The sequence below is a fragment of the Rhipicephalus microplus genome, chromosome 3 (assembly GCF_043290135.1).
Source record: "Rhipicephalus microplus isolate Deutch F79 chromosome 3, USDA_Rmic, whole genome shotgun sequence".
NCBI classification, from domain to species: Eukaryota; Metazoa; Arthropoda; class Arachnida; order Ixodida; family Ixodidae; genus Rhipicephalus; species Rhipicephalus microplus.
In genome coordinates, this window is record NC_134702.1 from 54,431,707 (window position 1) to 54,458,082 (window position 26,376).

Genomic DNA, 26,376 nt, shown 5'->3' on the forward strand with positions numbered 1-26,376 from the left:
AAGAGAGCGCTCCCTCAGCGCGCGCAGTGGCGCGCGCCGTGCCCGCACGTGGCGCCATCTATCGCCACGTGGTGTTAACAGAGCAGGAAAGCGAAAGGGTGTGGCCGTGTGGCGGAATGCCCGCGAAATGGTCGCGGGCGCGCCTCAGATCCCCACATCCTCCTCTCCTTAATTCACCCTATATACCGGTCTGCAAAGGCAGCCGGTCGTCGCCCATGCATGCAAAGGCGTCATGCAATGGGCAACAGCTAGCCTCAGCCTCGCTCTGCAACTGCTGCTGAAGAAAAAAAAAATAAAACAGCACAAGAATACACTTGACAAATACAATGGCTCCGCGGAAGAGGGGTAACGGGAGTTCATGATGCTCACGCAAGAGCGCGTTCACGGCTCGAAGGGGCAGCGTCACGTAATGTCTGACTTGGGTGATTGCGTGGATGGGAGAGTTCAAGGGGAGGGTTCTGGTTGAGGCCTTCATGCGAGGAACGGGCTCACCTTCGTCTGGTCGATGTTGACGACAGCCCTGCGAGCCCGACGAACGCCGCCTCGGTGGAGGTTCGGATGGACCTCGCTGCGACAGCCGGCCCTTCTGCTGGAATAATGGTCGCCAAATCCATTGGCTGCGAGGCGTTTTGCGGCGTCAGTCGAGTCGTGCACAGCGTCTGCGACAGCTGGCCTCGTGCAGGAGCCTCGTGCAGGTCTCCGATCACCTCCAGAGTCCAAAGTGGTGTAGGGGTTGGTGACTTCCTAAGTTGTCGCCACACGCACACACACATGCACACACACCTCCGATGGTCGGGTCTCTCCAAACGCGCACCGCAAGGGAAGCGCAGAGTGTCATTTGTCCCTCTCCCCACGCTAAAGCACCAATTCACAATCCCCTCCTCCAGCGAGAAGAAAAAAAAAGAAAACACTGAAAAACATCAAGTAAACAACAACACTCAATGACAATTAGCAGCAGTAACTGGGCGGAACAGACTTCTTTGCTAGCACTGGCTATAAAGAAGTTAGCTAACTGAGACTAGAAGGTAAAATTGAGGGCCTTCGGTTGCGGAAATAAGCCCGCCGTCCGGCGCGAAATCACTAAGGTGACCGCTTCCTCAGATTGTACCGGTGCGTGGTCCGAATGCGGTCCGCCGCACCAGGTGTGCGCCGTTGCTTGCACGAAGAGCCACTGGGCGCTGGCGCAGGCTCGTCAGACCTTGACGCAAAGGCTTTCAGGTCTGCGATATGGGCACGGCTGAGTTTTCCCGAAAGCGGGTCTTTCAGCAAGTACGCGAGTGGAGTCCAAGCTTTTTCCACTCGGTACGGACCAAGCCACTTTGGAGCGAGCGAAGTTGAGAAACCCTTGCTCGCATCGCTAAGAGCGTGGTTGCGCTTCAGGACGAGGTCACCCACCTTGAATGAAAGGTGGCGACGTTTTCGGTCGTACTGGGCCTTTTGCTCGGCCCTGGCCGATGCCAAACTTTGCCTCGCTCTACTGAGAGCTCGACAAAGCCTGTCCCGAAGTGTTGAAGCGTAAGCAGAACAGTCTGCCGGTTCTTCTTCGTCTCCGAGGCTAGCACTCAAGTAAACACGCCTGCCGGGGTGCCCAAGGTCACCCCAGGCAGGCTACCGTCCGCGATTCCCAAAGGGGACGCGGACGAAGGAAAACACGTGCTTACCCGGCGCTGTCCACGGAACAAGAGAGCGCTCCCTCAGCGCGCGCAGTGGCGCGCGCCGTGCCCGCACGTGGCGCCATCTATCGCCACGTGGTGTTAACAGAGCAGGAAAGCGAAAGGGTGTGGCCGTGTGGCGGAATGCCCGCGAAATGGTCGCGGGCGCGCCTCAGATCCCCACAAGCTTTATGCTAATCTAAGGCACTGTGCTCTTACAAGAGCATGAAATATAGACTAGCCTTGCACACAAGTGTTCCCTTTATCAGTGGACCCACCTGCACATGTACAGTTGTGTTAACAGTTAAAGGGAACACTTTTGGGTACACAATGTCTAGATTTTACACTCTGGCAAAAGCACAGTAGCTTAGATTTGCACAAGATTATTGCTGGTTGACTGTTCTGACTACTTTTGATAGACTAGTGCTGTGCATGATTAATGTTTCTGCGGCTACTTGTAGCTATGAGGCCTGCAATATGACAGGTTCTCGTCATAGTGTTTCCTTTAACAGTGGGTGGTACAGTACATTGTCCTCTAACACCACAAGACTGTCAAAAATTTACATGTGCTGCTACACTCTGGAATTGTATTTAATTTCTTCCATGCATCGATGTTTTAATTTTTTTCTTTTAATGCTTTACTATGGCAGCCAGTTGGCTAGTTTACGTTTCATTCTTCAGCCCGTTCGCTATTGACATTAACCCGCTTGTTGCACCCGCATAAATGGCGGCTTTCTGATATATATTATTTTAAAAGGCAACCAATTCGTTACTCTCTTGTTTATTGCTCACTGGTATGCCATTGTGCCTCTTTCCGTACAGGCGCTGACTGACACAAATGATGACGCTGTGGTTGTGTTTCCAGTTTCGGGAACTCACGAAAATTCGTTGGTGATAAGACGGGGGTTATTATAGGTTTCGGCCTTCTTTTAATTTTTTTTTTTTTGGTCACGCTCACAACTACACTGTTTCTTCAGCATGCTCACTCGTGCAGTTTGCTCAGAACTGCTGCTCGACTGCCGTATCAAATTCCGATTAGGCAGCCAGTCATACAAGGAGTTTGTTACGAGTTAAAACTCAGATGTTGAGTAAGTGACATCTCAAAAGCATGAGCGGGGAGATGGTGCTGACTGGATCAAAAGTGGTTTTTCTCCCCATATGTTTTTAATTTACACCACTTGGAGCATTTACTTTTGTACCTCTGTGACCTACACAGATGTTTATCTCAACACAATTTTTGAACAGTCTAATGTGTTTCTTTAGATCTTGCTGGTACTCATGAATAAACCATGCGTGTGTAACAGTGCAAATTATTTCCTTGTCATTTTGAAGTCACCGAAAAAATTTTAAGACTATTTTTTTCATACATTCATCAAAGTATTTAATTCAGCAATAAAAAAAAAGTAACATTTTTACAGTCATACTTTTCGAAAAAAAAAAAAAAAGTCGACCCTCTTAGACTTAACCAATCACAGGCCTGCACTTTGCTTCGTCATTCCTACCACAAAGCACCCACTAGAAAGTACCATAGTGTGCTAATGCAGTCAGCTGCCTCACAGCAATATCTTTGCTTCCAATCTGCTGATATCAGTGCTTTAAGCTACACTAAAACTACCTTCAGTTATCATTCTATTCAACATGCAGACGTGTTCACAGCAGGTCTGTTCAATTTCACCAGAGAAGCAGCTAAAAGTTAGGTAAATGGCATCTAGCTCTTAATTGCACAATTGCATCTAGTGAATTATGGCATCTAACTCATAATTAAAGAATATCAGGGCTACTGACATCGAAGAATTTCAGTGTTTACCTCAGCTCTGGCTGCATACTGAAGATTATTTGTTCCCTTGGCGGTGCCCACTCAGAGTTCCCTCGAAGACGCATCTGTGAAAAAACAAGGACCCTTGTGGAAGAATGTGGAAGCAAGCTGACCCTTATCAATGCACTTTATGTAATCACTATGTGACCAATGAGGTTCCACTTTAGCACATGATCACTATTGAGTAACATTACCTTATCACAATTATTCTCATTCACATGTGAATGTGCACTTTGCTTCATCATTCTGCAGTTAGTCATGTTTCATTTTGACATAAAAAGAACAAAATCCTTGGTGCAATATGTGTGCTTAATTAGATTTTGATTGCATTAATTCCAAGAAAAGTAATAATATTGATGTTTGTTCTAAAAAGTGGCACATCAAATGACCCATCAAACATCATAGTGCCTTTACCAAAGTCATAGACTGATGCGATACACAGCACATCGAGGCTAAAGGTTAAGACATACTTACTATGCAAAAAGTTCAATTCATCCTATGAACAATGTATGTTGTCCTCTTTTGGCCACAAGCTGACACAAGTTGCACAACTAGCATAAACAATTTGCATACAAAAACGTAGTAACCACTGCTGAAGGGAATATTTAAATGCTCGACATTAACCGTGGGAACGAAAGCTAGACTACAATCACCAACTAAAGGAAAGGAACTAAAATCTACACATCAAAAAGAGATTTGACTACACATTGCAAAACACTGAAGTTACCAGATATGAAGGCACATGCAACTAATGTGTTTTAATCTTCATGCATGAAATAAAACTCATGAACTCTTTTGTGCATGCTATAATATAGTGCTAGTTATCATGGCATCTTGAGGAATATTAAACATAACAAAACAGGCCTTCAAGCTAATCCTGCATCACAATACACAGATCACTTAGTTCCAAAGGGAGGCGCGGTGTCTCGAATCCAACAAGAAAAATGCAGCTTGTATCTCAGGGTACCTCGCTGGCTTCAGGGTACCTCGCTGGCGTTTACCAAGGCGCTCAACATGTAAGATCTGCTGAGAAAATAATCAGCCAGTACTCAGGCCATGTAGCATATTAAGAAATGCGATGCAAGGCTATCCCCAACAGCGCTCACCTTGTGAACAGCATAGTAGTCCTCCTCTACTTGGTCGGGTGAAACAGGCCAGGCATCAGGCAGGGGCAGCAACTGAAACGTCCTTTCATCTCAGCTCCAGCATCACACGTGCGCAGTGTTAAGACTGGACGCTGTGTTACTGAATGAACCAGAGGACACGAGCGAAACCTAAACAAAGATGACAAACCTGTGCATTTCCCTCCACACTGCAAGGCCTGCTAGTGTGAACCACGATCTTACGCACTTAGTCTTCATGAAGGAACTAGAGCTCCTCGTGAACTATGAGATAAGTTATGGCAACATATTGCTGAAGTTAAACGCAGGGGTTGTGAGCCACTCTTCACACTTCTCCGACTCGTTGGCAGGTACCACTAGACCCTCAGCTAACAACGTTCATGCTGCCGCTTATGAGCACCCAAGAGAAGGTGATGCCACTGTTCTGCTCAGTACAAACAAAGCGTATCTGTGTTTTAAGCTAGAAAAGATTCATTAAAAGTGTGTTGCATTCCAATGTTAATATGTATGAAGACAATTGACAGCATACACCAGTAAAAGGCCCAGGATCACCAACAAGGGCATCTTGTTGGCGATCTTGGGATGAATCCACATTTGATGAGAAAAACAGGGTTCTCTTTAGACAATACCACAATCTTTCATTAAGTGTGGTTATCTAAATTCGTGTTCCAAGAAGTTCTCTTCATGTTCCAGCAGTTATGTTGATGTGTGCATATTAATATTTGTGTGGATTTTGACGTAGTCAATTGACGTCTAAACTTTGTGAAAGTTGAGAGACGTCAAGAGTAGGGCGTTGAAGAGCAGCGGGCATCAAGTAGCCTAAATTCGGGCAAGCGGGCACCCGAGACCAGTGCCACTACTGGCACTGAGGCTTGCTGGTTTGTTCGTGCTCGTTGTTGTAGTCATCTCTTCACTACAAGATTAAACTCTGTTCATTTTCTTCAAATATGCTAACAAGATCTAGCAATTAAACAGTCCATCTTCACCAATCTAACTGCCATCACCGACTAGCTGGGTAAAATGTCGAAGTCCCTGTTAAAGCAACTAGAATTCACAGACGCTATTACTGCAAATGAAACCTTTTTCATAGAGTGCACCACTTTTGCAAAAGGCGGTCGAGTAAAAAGTTTAGAAAAATCCCACACACTGTGGGAATCTGTTGTGAAGCAGCCAGCAAGTAGCTGTCTGTGCGGCATTTTTCTGACTTGGGTCAGGCATTAGGAGATGGAACAAGTTTTGTAAACAGAGTAGTTGTATGCGCATTGTGAACTTACCAGGCGCTCTGACTACAGTAAAGATTAAATGTTCACTTCACAAATACACTTCTCCATAAACAGACACAATCACTGATGTTGCGTTACAGCAGTGACTTATCTTGAACCAGTGTGCAATGGTGGTAGAGAATAATGGAGAGCTGAGCTAGTTGGTAAATATTCATTCTAAAAGGAGAGCGCAGAAATACGGATACAATGAAGAAGTCAAGACACCACAATTGCCGACCAACAACTGAAGAGGTGCACAATGGCAGAACAGAATGAAAGCACGAAAACATATCTGCGCATGCTCATGCAATAGGTAAACCTATCAATCTGGCATGCATAATGGTCTACTTGAGAGAACTGTTACGACACTTGATTTCTTCCTTATACAGGTTAATCGACGGTTGGCTCATGCATACACTGCCACTCTTATTAATATGCCAGGCCTCAATCATTAAGCAAACCTCTTCATCTCTGTGCCTGCACATTGATTGAATTTTCGCGTAGACTTACACTCTCAACAATGTAGAGCTACGTTAGATGATGAGCCTCTGGTTAGCCGTCTTTTATGTTCAATCAATCTCTGGCACAATGACCTGTCTGCCCTGCGTAGAAGCGGCCACAGCTCTTGTACACCACACCTGTACAGCAATCAGTAAACTTGTTGGTACGTTTGACGAAACAAATATCGGTCCACTTCTTGTTTATCACCTGCTCATTTATTCTTCGTGTGATGAGAAATATTTCACCTAGATTATTGGTAGCTGTAAAACAAGATTAATATCGTATTTACCCCCCTCCCCCCACACTTGCTTAATCCTGCAAGAAACGTTTGTTAATCTTCCAAAGGCATAAATCACTAAGTATTGGAGCAACTTTAAAACCAATACAAATTCCTGATTTGCACCCAGAAACACCTTACTTCCAACTTACCAGCATTGACTTTAAATACATGAAAGTGATTTCTAGAAAAGCCTCCGTAGAAACACCACACTTATCAGTGAAAAAACGTTTCCTGCACTTGTTCATTAACACAATCTCTAACACATTTAATAACCCTTCATGCAGCAAAGAGTAATAAAGGTAATCAATTTCCATGCTAAGGGCTTTACAACCTTCAGTGTTCCCCTCTCAGAGAAACTGAGCAAAACTGGTCTGAAAAAAAAAAAAAAATAGTTACACCATCTCTCACAAAAGGGAACGATAAGGGGATGCAAAGCAGTGCTCGTGTTCACTTGCATTTCTATTTGTATGTTTTTGTGTATGTTTCATTTGTGTGTGGAGTTGTGTATATGTTGTGTACAGCTTATGTTACCCCCCCCCCCTCCCACCCTCTCATTTGTGAGTATTACCGTGTGTGTGCGTGTGTGTGCTGCAAAGTGAACACCCTGTGCTGCTAGGAGAGTACAACGGAGCGAGAGCATGCAGTATTATGTACGAGCGCACAGCTGTGGCGGAGAGATAAATGGGAGAAGAAAAATGAAGGAGAGGCAGCACTGTGCCACACCCTCATGCTCATGCGAGGAGAGGTGGGTGAGTTGGCGAATGCACAGTGGGGGAGCGGATGCTCGACGAGGGATGGACACAGCCCCGAGCAAAAGCTGCTTTGCTTCTGAAACGGAGTTAGGTTAAGCAGTTTTGCCAGTAACTATAAACAGTGATTTGCCAGGTGCCTTTCCCAGAAACAATAGCTCAAAAATGAATCTCGTTCTTGTGTGTTTTTGCTTTCAAAAATCAATTCTAAGGTCAACGAGCTGGTGAGGTTATTGAAATGCTACAATAGTGGATCCTCAATTTTTTCAGACATAATGCACTCATGATTTTGCAGGGCTAAAGATATCATAGTGATGAATGAAAGTTCTATAATTCAGTTTGTCTCACTTTCATGCAATATTACAGCAAGGAACCATAGAAGCATCGAGATGTGGGCTAGTCAGTATACATTTGTGTTCACAGCGTGAACACAAACAGCAAAAAGAAGGCAAAGCTGCAGGACGAGCACCTGCCCTGTAGCGACCGTTTCTCTGTCCAGTTCTTTTTTGCCTTCTTAAAATGAAAATTAAAGCATGGCTTTTTTCAGTCGCTATAAATGTGCGTGTTTACAACTGCTTTCTATTCATCAGCCAGAGTGGGGAACAGGTGTGTTCTGTCCCTGTACACACGAGATACTGTAACAAGCTCACTCTCAAGCACTACAATGTAAACTATTACAGTGGCGACCAACTGAACTGCAAAAGGTTTCTTGAATCAATAAATGCGCAAGAACCGGGTAGCCAATACGTACCGACTGGGCAGCATCCTGCTCAGAGACCAGCCACTGCAAGTCGGATGCCTTGGGCAGCTGCTTCTCGGAGAAGCGCCTGAGCAGGTTCAGGGCCACAGCCTCGGCAGAGGAGCCCCTGTCATGTCGCACTCAAATGGTCACCAATGCAACTATGCTATGCAAGCAGCGACACCACCTCTTGCATCGCATGTGCAAAAAAAGACATTGTGCATCTCAAGCATCGATGCATGTTCGAAAAACTTAACTCTGGGGTCAAAAACCACGATATCACGACGCACAGAAAACTACCCTGTACGGCGCACAGAAAACTACCCTGTTTAAAGTGCACCTAAATCTGACTACACAGCTGCTCTATACATTTGAAATCCACGAAATTTCAGCTGCTAAAGCAAGGAACCGACGCTTCAAGCTTAGTAGCGTAATGCTGAGCTGCCGAATGGGTAGTGTGCATTCCAAGGCACACTAGCACCCATAACAATGCTAACAATGGTTTAACAGCCATTACAGAAGTTATTTTTCATGAGCCTTCCGCTAAAAGGTTGCAGCGTAGCTTGCACACTCACTGCAATAACTTTGTCCTTGCCTACATCGTAGCACTGCTAAGTGGTACCGCCCTATCCACTCTCACGTTTACAACTATGCCAGCCCAGTGCAAAGAAGTGCACTAACGAGCTACAGTTTTCTACACAGTAGCCCCAATTGATAAGTAGGGAATGAACCGTAATGAAATAAGCAGCCAGTAAATATATTAAGCTTTATGGAAGCCAGAGATTCACTGCAACTGCTTAAATTACCAGTACATCTGAAACCTTGTGATACTGCAGGACATCAAAAGGTTTGCTACACACCACAAAGCATACCGCGTAGTTTTGTCCTTCAGAACTCATGTTCATAGTGCTTCTGTCCCATTGTTTCACCTGGTGTGCGTGCTGCCATATGACATAATCATCAGCCAACTAGCCCAGAAGTACATTGCAAGCACACTGTTGAGGTTTTACTGTACATAGTTGTGCTCTGGTGAAGCTTACTAAAACAAATACTCGATTAAGAAAGGCAACGTCCCTGCTGCAGTGGGAACCATCGATAACTCTAGTCGCACACGTTGCTTACTTGCCTACATGGCCTTTAATACAGACTCGATGCCCTTTCTAGTGCCAAAACAGTGCCAATTAATCAGCATAAATATATGCACTTCTTGCAGGCTAGTTAGGGCATTTTTACTGGTGTAGCATTTGAGATACCCTATTCGTTTATTTGTTTATTTATTTATACTGAAATCTGGTGTAAAACTTGGCAGGGTGGGTATACATGAAAATGCACCAGAACTGTAGAACATAAAAATTTGTAGTGATTGCAGGCATTCTTCAAACATTTGTAAAGCATTCTATTAAACACTGGTAGTGAACACAGAAAAAATATGAACACAAATTCATAACATTTCCAGACGTGTACCAAACAATGATAAGGATTTCCGAGTAACAATTTCGGTATTAATATTATCGAAGTCTGTTACTGTCCGAGGAAAAAAACATTTGAAACAGCTATCCCTTGTGTTAAAGATAACCAAGATTAGAGCATGCCTTCGTCTTGTTTGATAAGTACGTAAAAAAAAGTTGAGATGTTAATGTTGTAATGGCTATTTGCGAGCTGAAAGAGAATGTGGAGGTCTAAAGGAGTATGATTCACATGTGCTATACTACATAGCAAAAATCGATCCGATGCATTAGTAAAGACATATGGTAGTGCAAAGATTTTCTACATCAAAATTTGTTTTTTGCTTGTTTGCAATGATACGGCCCCCTTAAATGTGTTCGCTATCCCACACGCTTTAATAAATTTCGATTGAGCCAAGAAGACCAGGTTTGCAAAACCAACTGACAAACAGCTATCATCACCAAGTTACGTTAAGCATTTCTGGATTGAATTTTGAGAGACTATTAACTAACATTTCTCAAGCGATCTGCCCGACGCAAGAGCCAAGGGCAACATTAAACAAAGTTTGTATAACTTCTTCTAGCCCACCTCTTTAGAGCCTATCTAAAGTAGCATACAAAATGTTTTCTCAAAAAGCCAGCCTAAGGGTACCCCAGATAGTACTTAAATATTTGCATCCCTTTTCAGTGTCACTTAAAGCAAGCAGGTATTACAGAAGATGACTAATGGTTGCACAGGTGGCAATACGAACGAGCTCACGTTTGGATGTTGTCTTCCCGAGGCCAACACACTGATGACGTCTTCTGCAAATCTGCATCTGCAAAGCAGCAAGAGCAAAAAGATACTTGTAGAAGTTACTTTTGCCAACTGTGGCATCTGAGTGCCACTGCTTTCTACTGGAAAATTGCAGGCCCTTCAGTTCACGAAAGTGAGTGTTCTAACTTAATTTTTGCCAAAAAGGTGAAACACTGGGCAAATGTTCAGGCTAGTGGTTGTTGGTGCAAAAGCTATCATAACTGATTCATGGGCTTGCTGCTGCATTAGCTACACATGGTCAAGGAGCCCCCTAGAAGTTACGGTCTGCAGCACATTGGTCACACAAGGTGTGACATGGCTGTATAAAAAACTTGGGCTTATATGCATCCTTTAATGTGCTGCGGTTTCACTTCAAACAAATGAAACCACAACATTTATTTACTGAAATTCATATACTTCATTCAAATAGTAAAATTTAAGTGTGGATCAAATAGCAGACACAATTAGAAAAATATTTGAATGCTCTAATATACCAAGCACTCCGTTTAAAAGTCGTGAGTGAGCAAGCTAAATGAGATGTTAAAAGTGCCAAACAGAACAGTAGCCCTAAAGCATTTATAGTAGTGGTGTGCGAATATTCTTAAGTTTCGAATATTCATCGAATATTAAATTCGCACTATTCGTATTCGATTCGAAAAAAGTGTATTAGAAAAGTTGGAATATTCGAATCACTTCGAATATTTGACAATATTGAATATTTGATCGGATTATCATGCGGAAAATAACTCTTCTTTAATATTTCCGCTGGGTTCAGAGATATTAAAACGTTGCCCAGAGGGGCGATAAGCGTCAGAAGTGCACGGAGGCACTATGTCGGCCAGCGACGTTCAACAATCAGCAGCAAAGTTGACGTCCGTGTAAACGTATTGCACGCTTTTCGTAAGCCGCCGTAACTAGCTGCACTACCACACGTTCACTATGCGGAACCTCGTGTGCAGGAACTGTTGCCGCGTTGTCTCATCAAAACATCGCTTCATAACGCACGACCATGCATGCGCGTGCTAAAGCAGAAACTTCGTCACCGTCGGCAAACGCTTCGGTTAGAAAACATAATAAGTGACAAAAAGAGTTCTAGTGGTACTTTGTACCATGACGTCGCATTTATTTCCTTTTTCGAGGAAGTTCCGCACAAGAGCAGTCGCACAGTTATACAACATGCTCAAAAGTGGTTAGTCCCAACTCGGGATTTTATTGCTAAGTTATGTCGTATTCCCAGCAAGTATGCGTTAAATAATTTGGACTGCATTCTAAACATATTGAATATATGAAACGGTAATCACGTGCCGACCTTTCAGTTTTATATATCTGTATATGCATATAAATATTTTTCGTCCTGGCCACCAGAGCGCATGAGTAGTGGTAGTGCGCCATGTAGTGCACAGTGCTATGTTAGTAGGGTCAGCGGCGTTGGCTAGTGCTGTCAGCCGCTACGATCAGTTCTGCTAGCTTGTGCGCGGTGCACATGGTGCGGTTTTGACGCGAGCCTTTGTAACCTGTGATGGACTCGCGTCGTTAATAAGTGCCATGGCAGATAGAGGAGGTTATGACGACTCGCCTGCGGAACGGAGGAACAATCAAGACACGGCGCCAAAACGAAGGGAAAGAAGCGCTATCTGGAAGCACTTTGTGAAGACATCGTCGGTGTTGGCGCAGTGCAAGACATGCCGCGCAACACTTAAAACGCCGACGGGCCCTCTTGTTAACCATCTAAAACAGCACCCAACCACGATGAAGGAGTACTGGATGACTGCAGCAGGTGCGCCAGAGAAAGACCAGTCAATGATATTTGATTTTGTGCCCCGTACTGACCCTTTGTCGGAAAAGAAAACTCAAGCTCTCAATGCCAAGGTGGCTGCCATGGTAGCGCTTGATTTGCAACCATATGGTTTTGTTGAAGACCGTGGATTTAAGGAACTCATGGCAGAGGCTGTGCCTAACTATCGCCTACCGTCGCGCACCACGCTTTCACGTACCCTTGTTCCGCGCTTGTTTGATGACACACGAAAGAAAGTGAAGGACGAGCTCAGCAGTGCTTTTGAAGGGGGAACATCTGCAGTCACCTTTACCAGCGACATGTGGACATCACGCGCCAATGAGAGTTATGTGAGCTTCACTTGCCACCTTCTCACTCCAAGTTTTAGGATGAAGCGGTTCACACTTAACACTCGTCACATGGAACTTGTTAGCCACTCCGCCGAAAAGATTGCGCAAATGCTTGTCGAAACGTGCGCGGAATGGGAAATACCGGATGGCTGCCGCAAATACATCGTCACAGATAACGGACGCAACATCCGTGCCACGGTCAGAAGGCTCCCGTGGACTGAGCGTGTGTGTTTCGCCCACACCCTGCAGCTAGCAATTCACGATGCAATCTCCAACACACCGTCAATTGACAGTCTGTGCAAGAAAGCCAGGCACATTTGGCCCAATATAAGCACAGCTCGTCTGCACAAAAGAGATTAGATGAGTACCAGAAGAAGATGGGCAAGGATCCACTTCGTCTGGTGCAAGATGTAGATACGAGGTGGAACAGCCAATACCTAATGCTGTCCCGCCTCTTGGACTTGAAGGAGGCCGTCTCTGTTGAGCTGGCAACGTCAAGCAACAGCATTGATGGTCTCTGCTCAGCAGAATGGACAGAGGCTCTTGAATATCTGGACGCACTGAAGCCCTTATATGATGCAACTGTGATAACTAGCGCAGACAAATACCCATCACTTTCCACTCAGATACCAATTATTTTTTGGTATGCTAAGTTGCCTCAGCAACTTTAGCGGCACAACAGGCTTTCATAAGGAACTGGCAAGGTCTCTCAATACCAGATTCCCCTTATATACCGAGGACAAAGAAGCATGCTTGGCTATGTTTTTGGACCCACGCTTCAAGTCAACGGTATTCAGAAACAACAAACAAAAGTTGGTGTGGCTGAAAGATCTGGTGCTTCAGGATGTTGCCCTATGCCCTGCTGTGGAAGTCGTGCAGCCAGCAGCAAAAGTGCAGGAGCCACAACAGTGTGTGCAGCCATCCTCTGATGTTTGGAGTGCATTTGATAATCTTGCAAATAGTCAAGTAGCAAGTACACCACTGTCTACTTCAGAATGGGAAATTAAAGCATATTCTGAAGAAGTCCTACTGAAGAAAGACAGTGACCCATGTGACTGGCGGCGGACTGTGGGCACCTTCAGATACCCCAGTCTGGCAAAGCTTTGCCTCAAGTACTTGCCCATACCAGCCACTTCAGTTTCAAGCGAGTGTGCCTTTTCAGTGGCAGGGGAGGTTGTCTCTGTTTGGAGGGAGCGCCTCCTGCCTGATCATGTGGAGCAACTCATATTCCTCCATGATAACATGTCATTATGTTTCATGATAACAGCTAGTCATTACTTGCATTGTGTTCCAAATAACAGTGTATATTGTGTTAACAGACAGGCTGTTGTGTATTTTTTTGGGATAAATACATTTTAAATTATTGTTACTGTAGAGGCATTTGTCCTTTGATATTTGATATTCGATTCAATATTCGAACATGAATATTCGTATTCGATTCGTATTCGAAAAATTTCACATTCGCACACTCCTAATTTATAGATACTGCCACTGCATAATGCATAGAAACTGTATTTAAACACCCTGGCATCCAAACCAACTGATCAGCGGATGAGATAACTTATAAATGCTCTGGAGAGAGAAAACTGCTGTCATGTGTTTAGCCACTATCGAAGGATGTTCAATCAGGATCAGTTTTACATGGTCATTTCCTGCACACTTTCTGTGCATTATGGAAATAATTTGCTAAATGTTTCCCTCTTATTCCTTTTTTTTTCTTTTACTTTGCAAACTATTTAAGTTGTGCAGCTGGATTAATGAGATGCAGTCACTCAGCTTGCTGCAACTGAACTGAGCAAGGAATTGTGTACATTAACAATACATTTTGCATAACGCTGTTTGAACAGGTACGAGCTGAAAATGAGGTTTAAGTGGCATCACAGGGCTCGGTGTTAATTTCTCAAAAGAACAACAGCTCACCTGAATAGAGCGAGGCCAGGGAGAGGGACATTCCACATTCCCGCACTTGGGACAGGTTGGACTCGTCTGTTGCGACAAGTGGATGAGGCTTAGTACATTTGCTGTCTCTTCAATTAGCACTGTGGGCCTGCATTGGCACCCACATCTTGCTGCAATGCACCCTCATTGTTAATTTATTATTCGAGCAGCAGTGTGTTTGCCTGCGCTCCTAACTACAGGACAAAGATACCCAACATAAATCCACAAACAGTGCCCTCTGTTGCAATTACAGGCAAGTACACAATTATTTTTTCTCACTGCCAATTTCACTAATTGTTTTCAATTTGCACGCAGTTGAATGGCTACTTGAACAACAGCATAAGTATTTCGGCATACAGTTTAACTCTTTCATAACAGAGACTGATGTAAGAGACAAGTGGGTATAAGAGCGATAAGTGGCCCTACATTAAAACAGACGATTAGAAAATGCGGACATCGTACCCTGCTTCTAAGAGACACCTCGTGCAAAAAACAATTGCTGCCCAGTGTGTGTATCTCATAAAAAGGTGCATGAGAGATAACTGTTCAGACACTTTGTTTATTTTGTCAATTAACCTTAAAAAAAAAAGAAATCAAGTGTCTAAGCAGTTGGCTCTGAAATAAACCACCGCACGTGCCGTACAGATAAGTTAGCCTCCTGAATGAGCATGTGCAGATAAAGCTTTCATGTCACCCTTTCTTTTCTGCTGCTGTGCATTTTTTTAAAGTCTTTAGTCGGCATTTGGGCACCTGGACTTCTCTTGTATCTGTTTTTGGATGCCTTATCCTCTTAATATAAAACTTTACGAACTAGCTCGGATCTCCTATCACTATGAAAGTTTTTGTGAGCTGCAGTAATGCATTTCAAAATTCGCTTTATCACGTGGCATCTTCCACGGGCAGCTGAGCATGCCCATAGCATTGCTGCTATAGCATTGCCACATGCTTGTGCAGGAACACACACTTATTCCAGGTACAACTATCTTACAACTGGTAAAGTTGAGATATTTGTGCTTGTTTGGCACGTGCTATGCGCAATATGTTTATTTGTCTTTGCATTTACACTGTGCTTCTAATTGTTGCATCAGCAAATGATGGTAATGGCGATTACAAATTAACATAACAGTGCCAGCTTGGATTCCGACTTGTACTTGCTCTTGCTCACCTGCTGTGCAGACAGTACAGTCGATCCATGATATGTACTATATTGAACTCTAAGGGGGTCCAGAAATAGTTCAATTTATCGACAATTCGATACACAAAGTATGTGCATTTGAGGCCTAAATTAAAGCATTTCAAGCCTCACAAATCATTACAGCTGGTAAAATAACAATTTGTTCACAGTACTATATAATGAAAAGCAAGATGTGAACTGCATGTTACTGCTCTTTATTTCGCACCAAAAGAGTCCATAAACTTGTCTTTCTTTTTGCCCGGAGTCAAGCTCCAGTCATTCCCAATATCACTGAAGCTTTTCAAATAAGGAAATTTAGCTCTTTCGGCCACAACAGCGTTGATTGATGCAGAACGCCGATGTAATCTTTGTAACGTGGCAAACGGTTGGTTAGTGGCAGCAGCAAAAGCGCTGGCATATTCATAACCGCATGGGTACACTTCTCCGGCACGGGCAACCATGACGTCAGCATCGATGCAATCGTTCGTTGTCCACGATGGTGCCCGGAAACGCTGATACGTTGCAGAATTCGTCGAAACCGATGTCAGCGGCCAAGACGCACCCGAAGTCATTACCTGGCTCGTAAGGAAAGTTTAAGACGGTGCTTTACTTGGCGCCCCTCCAAGTGCCAATCACAATTCTTATCCCTATGTGCTATTCAATGTTCTGTTCGATTCCCGAACGAGAATTTATTAGTAATGAGGCGATCCTTTTTGAGTTCAATATATCCAGGATCGACTGTATTAAGAAGCACTACTTTGAAGGATGAGAACGTTGGTAACGATGTAGTTTGTTGCCTGGTTGGTATGGACTTGCCAGTGACCTACAGAAGCTACAACGATTTACCCACATCTGCTACGAGGCTGACGAGGCAAAGCCAGAAGTTTCACTGCAACTAGGCGCAGATGCAAGAGTAGCCTAACAGCTCTCCATTGCTACAGTTCATGCGTTCTTTGCTCCACAATAAAGGTCTATATTTATGGTACCGTAGCAGAATAAAATCACTGGCTCAGTGCTTACCTGACAACTCGTACTCATCAATGTCATCATCATTGTCGCTGAGGTCCACTGGCGGCAAAAAAGAAATACATCAAGACTTGTGAGAGGCCTGCAGCATGAGGCTCCCTACCCAACAACCAGGCCAAGTAATTAAGTTCATATTTGGCATAACTGGCACAACACTAGTAAAAAAATATGCTTAGTGTCAGTGCTCATCTTAGTTGCTTCTCTGTCTTTTCATCTTTTTCTGCACTGAACCCAAGTTCAATAGAATATAAAATACCAACTAGCCCATCATGATACTCCACTTACAATAGGGGTTGCACCTAACATTTTTAAGCTTTTATAGTAGTACTATAAACAACTTCTAAAAGGCTATTCCCCTATTTCGACAGTTTTCGAAGATACGACTTTTTGCACTTCGTGTGGGAAAATTTTCAAGCTTAAACTTCAAAAATAACCCACAAGTGGCATCCAGAATTTACGCTTTCCTATAAAATCTAAAATGCATTGTGAATAAAATTTAGTATCAGGAATAAGCCAATATACCAAAGTGGAAACAATAGCTTCTGAATATTCAATGTTCTGAATAAAGCGGAGGAAAACATATTTGAAAACCGTACAATGTATTTTGTTTGTTTATATCATGTGGCTCTTGAAACAAACTTGGAGCACATTCTACAAAAAGAACTTCATTGTGCCCCCCCCCCCCCCCCTCCTCCCCACTGTGCACTAATTTGAGTATTTTCCAAGTTCTAGATGCTCTCGTTTGTACAGCACTTTCTAATCAAGACTGATTGAAACACCAGAGGGTAAAAAGGATGCTGCATAAAGTTCTTCCCGCTGCCATAAAAGGTAAGATATTATTCACAAGTCACTGCTTGCCCAGCTCTGGCTGCACTTGAAAACAGCACTCTACCACTATTCAAGCCCCTTTTTGTATTCACATAGGATGGAACAGGTAGTGTATAAAAAAGACAGCACATAGAGCAGGCATCACAGCTTTTTTTTTCAGCGATAAATGAGATCTCAGACATGCATAAAGTTGTGCAGAGGAGATATGGGGGCTCGTGCGTATGAAATGAAACATGCAAAAAATGTTTGTCAAACGCCCCCTAAAGCAGTCTATGAAATCCCGCTCTCGTGCAGTCATTGCTACATTGGCCAAACTGGCCAGCATGTACATTGTCACCTCCGAGGACACTGCCTCTGAAGGGTTCTGTTCGCAGCTACCCTGCCGTGCACAGCTCTACGTATGGTTGTCCCACTGCATCTGATAAACCCACGAAAAGTGTGTATGTGTCAAGCAGCTCCCAGCATAGTACGAGTAGAATGTCATAGTATTGTATAGTACAGTCGAGCCCACATATAAGGGCCCCACATAAAACGAACTTTCGTTTAGAACGAACAATATCCGCGTGACTGTAAAAACATACATTGGTTCAATGGCACAAACTTGCACTTACAACGAACCTCCCCGAGCGCTGCTGATCGGTTACAGCGAACGGAGTTAGCGATCTGTCGACTTCCCGGATCTGTCGACTTGTAACATTCTTATTGTTAAACGCCAACCCTGCCTCCGCGCCCCTCTAGTTGCCGCTCTCCCCGACCGCTTCTGCTATGCACCCCTCCGTCCTTTGTCCCCACTACTCTTGAGCACCCCGCATCGCCAGACGAGGCCCGTGTTTTCACACTGCCACCGATCTTTCGAAGACCGGTCGGCCATCTACCTCGTTTTTGATCGCTGGTACTGTCGTTGATGTTGCCAGCCTGGAGTGACCAGACTATTTTCCAACATAGTCGGCCACCGACTGTATCCGATAGTCTGCGTCTAGTACCGACTCTGATAACTTGCGATTCATTTCGTGTTTAGGACTTGCTCTCGTTCACTGCGCACTCTGCTCAGCATGCCTTCTACGCACGTGCGAAAGCACGAAAACGGCTGTTAATTTGCGTGAAACGACACATGAAATATCGAAGTTCGTGAGGCCATGCAAACCCGTCGGCGCAACAAAACTATTATTTGACCCCTGCCGCCGATTCTTTAAACACCACAGCGCACACCGATTCAGGCGGCCATGCACTCTTTCCAAGTTTTTCTACGTGCGAGTTTCACTGACCTTTCAAGCAAGCTACCCAACCTGCCTCCTTCCCGTGTGTTTTGGTTTTCAAGGTCGCACTTCCGCTGCATCCTCCTCTCTCTTTATCGCAACTCCTTGCCTTTCTCTCGCAAGTCTGCTCTCCTCTCTTGATCACATCCCCTTCGGCCGTCTCCACCGCTCCGCGACGCCACGCTGGCTCGAATTAGTTTTGTTTTCTGACTGGAAACGAGCCCAGAGATGTTCCACGCATTTTGGCATGTGTGTCGCGTGTGTGCGTCTTGCTCGCTCTTGGCGTGCGTGTGTGGTGATGATGGCTGACGGGAGGACAAGCACGCTTTTTCCTGCCGCTCAACAAAACGTCGAAAGTGTGACCGCTTGGCTTGAGCGTAATCCGCGCGTTAGGTGCCGCGTTGCGAAGCGCTTGCTTATAGCTGTTGACCACCTGGCAGCCAACTTGCCGCTTCAGGTGTCCCGGTGTTTAGCTGTGGAGATGGTGAATATTTCGTGGGCGGTAGTGACGGCTACATGCGAGCAAAACTGTTTTTGCGAGGCCGACTTCGTCGCCGTCAAGCCCGATGCCGAGCCTGAAGCTTCCGAACAGGACCACTGCGGTGGCGAATTGTGGCAGCGCGTTGTCGACTCCAACCTGGGAGAGCAGGTGGGACATCTGTTGCGATGGTTTAATTACGGCCGATGATGATGCCGACACTGCGGAACCGTGCACGGATTAGGGCATTGTGAATGAAATACGTGGCGAGAGCGATTTGGAGGACTCGAATTGTGAGAACGACGAAACTTTGGAGTCAGTGCCTCATGCAGCTTTTGCCACGAGCCTCGGCAAACGAACACCGTTTTAAATGAACTCGAGACTGCCCTTATCGTTTCTGCTCTTCGAAACACGTGCATCGCGGGCTTTTTGGGGCAAAAAAGTTTGTTTTTTCACTCGCAACTTTTTTAAAAGCAGAGTTTCATTTACTACGAACTTCGGGCCCCGCCGCGGTGGTCTAGTGGCTAAGGTACTTGGCTGCTGACCCGCAAGGCGCGGGTTCGAATCCCGGCTGCGGCGGCTGCATTTCCGATGGAGGCGGAAATGTTGTAGGCCCGTGAGCTCAGATTTGGGTGCACGCTAAAGAACCCCAGGTGGTCTAAATTTCCGGAGCCCTCCACTATGGCGTCTCTCATAATCATATAGTGGTTTTGGGACGTTAAACCCCACATATCAATCATTACTACGAACTTCGGATACAGCGAACACGGATGACGCGTCACGCTCAGGTTCGTTATAAGCGGGCTCGACTGTATGACAAAGGGGTGTTTAAAGAGAAGTGAGGTTGGTATAAAATGAGATTAAGAAATCGAGAGAAAGAAGACATAGAAGAAGAAAAAAGGAACAAAAAACATGAAAGAATAATTCCGAAAAATGAAGAATGAACTCTTGCTGCATTCGCCAGGTAGTGGCACCTGCTTGACAGCTCTGTGGAATGGAAGGTAAAGCTTTAGGACTTGGATTTAATGTAAAAATAGTAAGTTGATTGATGGTATTCAATGATCTCGATGATCAGGCAGTGTCCATACAGGGCTAAGATATACCATGCGTAAGCGAATTTAAGTACCTCAGAGTATGCGTAAATGAGGGCGACCGGTACAAGGAGATAAAGGCAAAATCCTCAGCAAAAGGGAAAGAGGAATGCTGGAATAATGAAGAACAGAGCATCGTGAGAATACAATAGGGAAAAGGTCGTTCAAAGTCTGGAAAAGTGTGATGGTTCTGGGGCTTACATTTACGAACTCAGTGGTGTGCATGAAGTGAGAGCAGAGATGCAATCGGAAATAAATGTGAATCAAAGAACTGTGATGTGCCCTGCGTTGGGTGCTCATGGGAAGATGACCAATGAGGCTGGGAAGGGTGACATCAGGTGGACAAGTTTTGGGGCGAGAGAAGCTCTGGGCGAAATGTTCAAAGAGAGGCTAAGGACTGTGAAAAAGAGCAGATGGGCAGAGAAGGTGTTGTATTATTTGTACAGCAAGAGCGTTGACACACAGATAAAGAGAACTGGAAGGCTCGCCAGCAAATATACAGCTGTGAGCAACAATATATTGCCCACAGTCATACATGTACTAGTGGGCCGCCCAGTTGGTAATGTAGGACATGGTTACCACTCCTAGTTGAAAAATTAACATCCAAAATTAACACAATAATTGTGTCTAGACATGTAATATACAGTCGAACCCACTCATAAATCTCAGATATAATGATGTATCGGTTACAACAACCATATTTCGGTGCACTTACGATTTTCCTATGCTACCTATTGCAACTGTGTCCACATATAGCGAGCATTTTTCATAGCCTTCTGCTTTTGCAACGAACACTTCCGACATGGTCAGGGTAAAAATATGGCACATGCTAAGCAAAAAAATAAAGGTTAAAACAGGCATTCTAAAGCATGTATTAGGCGTGCACCCTTGCGTGCTCGCTCCACTGCAGTTTACTCATGATGAAGATATCTAAACTGCAGCAAGCACAGCACGTGAATTTCGAACGCCAAGTCGCTCGCTTTAAAGCCATTTTTTCACTAGCAGAACAGAAACAAGGAAAAAAAAAAAGGAGAAAGAAATAGGAGGCAGCATGAAAACCTGCGGTCGGCTTTCGCCCAGAGAACATTTTCTGACGTCACTCTCGGCATCTATGGGTGCGCTGACAATTAACTAAAAAATGGCTTCGCATGCAAGAAGCAATAATTACTAGAAGCAATAACTTTTACTCCCATAAATGTTCACTCTGGCGCTCCACTCACCGACACCAAATGTGTCGCAAAAGGTTTTCCACCTTTTGATAACAGCAGAGACCGGTTGGTCAATGATACTGACTTCCGCATGATTGCGGCAGTGTTTTAACAGACAAGTATCAGAAAAGAATGAAGGCGAGGTGGCAGGTGGAGATGACATGCCATTTTGACTCATTTCCTATAACCTTATAACATTCATCTGCAAATAATTAGGCTGTGCGGTACAAGCACGTCATGTTGCTGTTTGCAAGTTTGCCGCCGCGGCATCGTGCTAGACCGCTTGCGTGTTGCTTGCAAAATGCTTGTCTCTGCCGTGTTGAACGAACGGGTAGCTCGCCGCACCCGAGCATGATAAAGACTGAAGTATGCATGAAAAACGCATGAACATGTGCATACAATAGACCAGTGGTTTTCATATGTCGGTCCGCGGACCCCTTAGGTCCGTGAAGCCATTTCTAAGATCCGCAAAACCCCCACTCGCTTTTTTTACATTTTAAATATTTTACCTATCAAACTCTGTTTAATTGAGACTATGCCATGTATTGATGAACTGTCCGAAATGATGGGGGCACGTTTGTTTGATGCTTTTGATAGCAACAAAAGCCACCTGTTTCATCCTCCAGTTCTGTCAATTTATCTATGTATCCCCCCTCCCTCTGCTCCAAGGGGTCCCCCATCACTTCCACCAGTTCACAAGGGGTTCCGACACATCTATGGCTGAGAACCACTGCATTAGACTGCTAACGACTTGGCATGCCACAGCGAGAGCAGAGTAAGTGATGTACGTGCTGCATGACTACCCAGGAATGATCGGTTTCACAAGGTGGATTCGCGCTTCAGTGGGACGGGACGAGTTCATTGCGAACGTGGTTTAATTCATTCGTGAGCAAGTGGGTGTCGCTTAACACGCGAAAAGACCTAACTTGTAAATGGAGCGGTTGTTAGCACCTCTTAATAAAATAACTTAAAAAAAGAGAACTGTATGGCCACTACATAGAGATTTTTATGGGCGAGTCCGTATACAATGAACTAAAGGCATTGATTTGTGGGGTTTAACGTCCCAAAACCACCATATGATTATGAGAGACGCCGTAGTGGAGGGCTCCGGAAATTTCGACCACCTGGGGTTCTTTAACGTGCGCCCAAATCTGAGCACACGGGCCTACAACATTTCCGCCTCCATCGGAAATGCAGCCGCCGCAGCCGGGAATCGAACCCGCGACCTGCGGGTCAGCAGCCGAGTACCTTAGCCACTAGACCACCGCGGCGGGGCATGAACTAAAGGCATAACGACTAGTTATCGCGACCTTTTCAAGTTATTGTGGCCTCTCCCCCTTACACTCTCTCAGTTACCATGTGATGATGTCAGAAAATAAGATTTTGCAGTTGCACAATGAACCCACACATATCTTAGTCGGAACGCTCTGGCACGCGCTAGCATGTTCGGGCCTGCGTAAGTGGCTGTGTAAGAGGCTGTAGCTTCTCATACTTACAATCTCTCAGCAATCACGTAATGACATTAGAGAATGAGATTCTGCAGAAGCGTGATGAACACACGTGCTCTAACAAGAGTTTGGGACGAGTAAAAGCAACAGAAACTACAGTGAATTCATGGCACGCTCCACTTGCAAAGAGTATTAACATTCGGTAAGGTGCTTGTGTTAAACGGAATTTCAAGTCAACCCATGCGCTGCTTCGCATGCTAATCGTGGTCCCCCTTGGCAGGAGATGGGGTAATTTTTACTTGTGCTGTTTGTTTATATTTGCCGTGAATCATCACTTGTCCAGTTGTCTATACTAACCATGACCTGTGAATGCAAGTCCTACCTTGAAAGCAGGGGGATGAGTAAGCCGAGCTCGGGGGTGACGTGCTTGTGGTGGCCCCGGTGTGAGAATGGCACAACCCACTACTGGGCTGGCCACCTTTATTCAGCTGCTGTTGCTGCTGCAAGGCTTTCTACAAGTGACAACAGAACATGTTTTCACTCAGCCCCTGCCGGCATATGGGCTTTGCTCGGTTTTGACAAAAACCATTCACTTATATTGTCAATGTTAAAATGTGCTGTACAACTACAAATCCTAATATTCAACACTACATTTGCACGTACTGAAACAGCAACTTTTGAAAAGTACAGCCACAATAAGTACAGTAATAAATCAAGACTGAGTGGTTTTATTATTTCAAACAGTCTATAGCAGTGACTATTGCAAACTCTCACTTGAGTTGACTTTGACAACTAAAAAAAAAAAAAACATTCATTGTTCACTATACTGACTATGCATTAGAATATGAAATAGCATACGAAACAGCGTGGTGTCAAAGGTGCGAATTGCAATTCTTGAAACAATTCTCGCACGTCAACATATGCTAAGGGCGCAGCAGTTTGCGTCACTGCTTGTCTGACCTTCAAAAAGGTGATTCATTTTTGTTCGCATTGGTGTTTCTAAAGTGTGACAAGTAACCAGGCTGTCTGTACAGTATTGTTTTATGCACCTCCTCAAGCACAATTTTTCGCTGAGACACAAAACCTTGCAGGTTGTTAAATTAAGGTTTATTAGCTGTATTTTATTTATTTATTAATTTCGAATTACCCTCAGGGCCAGAGGCATTATAGAGGCATGTTTAATGGCTCTGGTGCGTGGCTAGCGTTAAAACTGAATAATAAGGAAACAAGAAATGATCTTTCGCTATGCTTCACAATTGCTTTACTCTAACATTAATAGCATCCTGCATAATGTAATAAGTCATGTCTGTGTTCTGAGAACTGGCACTTTTTCTTGAGACAAGGCTGAAACGGGCTACATCATATCTGAATGGCACCCACACACTGACCAGGAAATGACTAATTAAGTGGAGGTGCTTCAACTCTTGTGTCACTCAAATATGAAGATACCTTGATGCCATGAGAGCTTTCTCTGACATAGCCTCACCTCACGAAGGCGCTCCTTCCTCCGAATGCGTATCCGCTGTCGCAACCGAGCAATCTCCTCATCACTGTCATCATCATCGTCCTCAGCCCCATTCAACGCTCGACTGCACCGCATCTGCTCAAACGCCGCGATGAGAGCTTCCGACACGTAGATGTGCGCATTTTCCTGCAAATACATTAGGCTCTGTAAATAGTTCATGCGGTAAAAGGTGCAAGGTAATTTTAACACCTGAAGTACTAACACGAGAGGATATATTATCAGTGATGTATTTCAACAGCTGAAGTACTAACACAAGAGGATATATTATCAGTGATGTAATAAACATAAACGTATTTGACACAGCTTCTTGAGTAGCTAAAACCTGACTTTACAGCAACAAATCAGTCTTTTCAGAAAATCAATTCCAAAGTTTCATCATTAAATCTTGCACCTAAATCTCTCCGCATAACATGATAGATTCAAAGTGAGTTTTTCATATTCTGCCTACATTCTGTGAACCAAATTTCCTGAAACTTCGTATATTCAGCAAAGACCACCTTTGAGAACAATGTACTTCGGTTTTGTCGATTAAGAAATTCATTGGCCCTAGCAGATGCCACGAAATCTATCTCGTCACGGCGAATGATGCGGGAAATTCAAAGTAGCATCGCCACCCGCAATTTCTTTTTCCATCTTTTTTTTCCCTTTTCCCATGTTTTGCGTAGTGAGATTGGTGACACATATCGGTATTGTTAAGGATGGATTTACGAATACAATAAAAAATAGTTTTTCTCTTTAGTGTTAATCATGTAGCCTGCTTCACATTCCTCAAAACAAAGCCCTGCCAATGCCAATGAATGTGGCCAAACTTCCCAAGTGACCACGCAGATGAACTCTCACAGAGAACACGCACTGCTTGCAGTCAGAGCAGAGGAATTGTTAGCTTGGCGTACAGGTGGCGCCCCTACTGAAATGCCCACTGATCTTTCTTAGATAAACCACACTAAATGTTAAATGTATATGCTTCAAACATCTCTTCTTCCGCAAACGTGGCCACACTCTAAATTTGGTTTCTGTATTTGTGACTTAATGAGTTGTCAAGCAGAAGCTTTGACGACTTTACGAAATCATTTAAAAGTTTTGCAGCGACATCGATCAGTTGACAGCTGTGAGGGCACCAGGATTTCAATACATACAGAACAGTTCCTGTGGAACAAGTGAAGACGAGGCAAGCACGTATGCAGTCATCCTGCACTCACCCTGTCCAGTTCTCCGCAAGTGTTGAAGTCAGCTGATGACAGAAAACTCGTCAGACTTTGGCCTCTGTGGGGTGTGGGGAAGAAGCATTCTGTGGCAGGTGCCAGTCGACGGCCTGCAAGTGACAATAACATGCTGCTTTGCACCACTAAGCTCTCCTATGGGAATCGATCATTTCTCCTAACCTCTCCCACAGTTAGCTTCCAAAACTTTGTTGAGGTTGTGGTACACACAGTCAACTAAAAATGGTCACTTGGCATTGAGACAAATACTCGAAAGCTGTGACAAACACTGCACAACAGAAGACCACTGCCATTGAAGAAACTTTTGAGGAATTGGTTGATTGAAATAGCACAAATAGGGGAAGTACATGCTTTAACACTTCAATAATAACTCATTATTAAACAATTTATAGCAATTAACCTGTATATTATTGGTATTTCACATTACCAATGTATACCAGTTATATGAATTAGGCTTCAATAATATTTGGGTCACAGTTTTTTGCAATAATGCCCATTACCTTGGCCACACTCATTAACATGTTCCCTTTTTCATATTCACTTTACCACAAATGAGTTCTCTAAGAAGGTTAGGGTGGAATAAAGGTCATGACAGGATGTTGTACACGGAAGACCATAACAGGTTTATCTGAATGAAAGCTGTCTCATACAGGTTCAAGGTATCCATTCCAGACAAAGCAAAATTTTGGGGAAAAAGCA

General features: G+C 44.3%; 1 protein-coding gene across 1 annotated transcript in view; it reads right to left on the reverse strand.

Annotated features, from left to right (window-relative positions):
- The window catches only part of LOC142803739 (run domain Beclin-1-interacting and cysteine-rich domain-containing protein-like), a 45,799-nt gene that overhangs the window by 14,932 nt on the left and 4,491 nt on the right, over positions 1–26,376 (reverse strand). The window contains exons 2-10 of the mRNA XM_075889597.1: positions 25,657–25,769; positions 24,419–24,583; positions 23,315–23,444; positions 16,618–16,665; positions 14,406–14,471; positions 10,326–10,383; positions 8,133–8,247; positions 4,575–4,646; positions 3,460–3,533 (exon numbers count right to left, since the gene is read on the reverse strand). Of these exons, the coding sequence (XP_075745712.1) occupies positions 3,460–3,533; positions 4,575–4,646; positions 8,133–8,247; positions 10,326–10,383; positions 14,406–14,471; positions 16,618–16,665; positions 23,315–23,444; positions 24,419–24,583; positions 25,657–25,769 (841 nt within the window). The remainder of the gene's footprint in view (positions 1–3,459; positions 3,534–4,574; positions 4,647–8,132; positions 8,248–10,325; positions 10,384–14,405; positions 14,472–16,617; positions 16,666–23,314; positions 23,445–24,418; positions 24,584–25,656; positions 25,770–26,376) is intronic.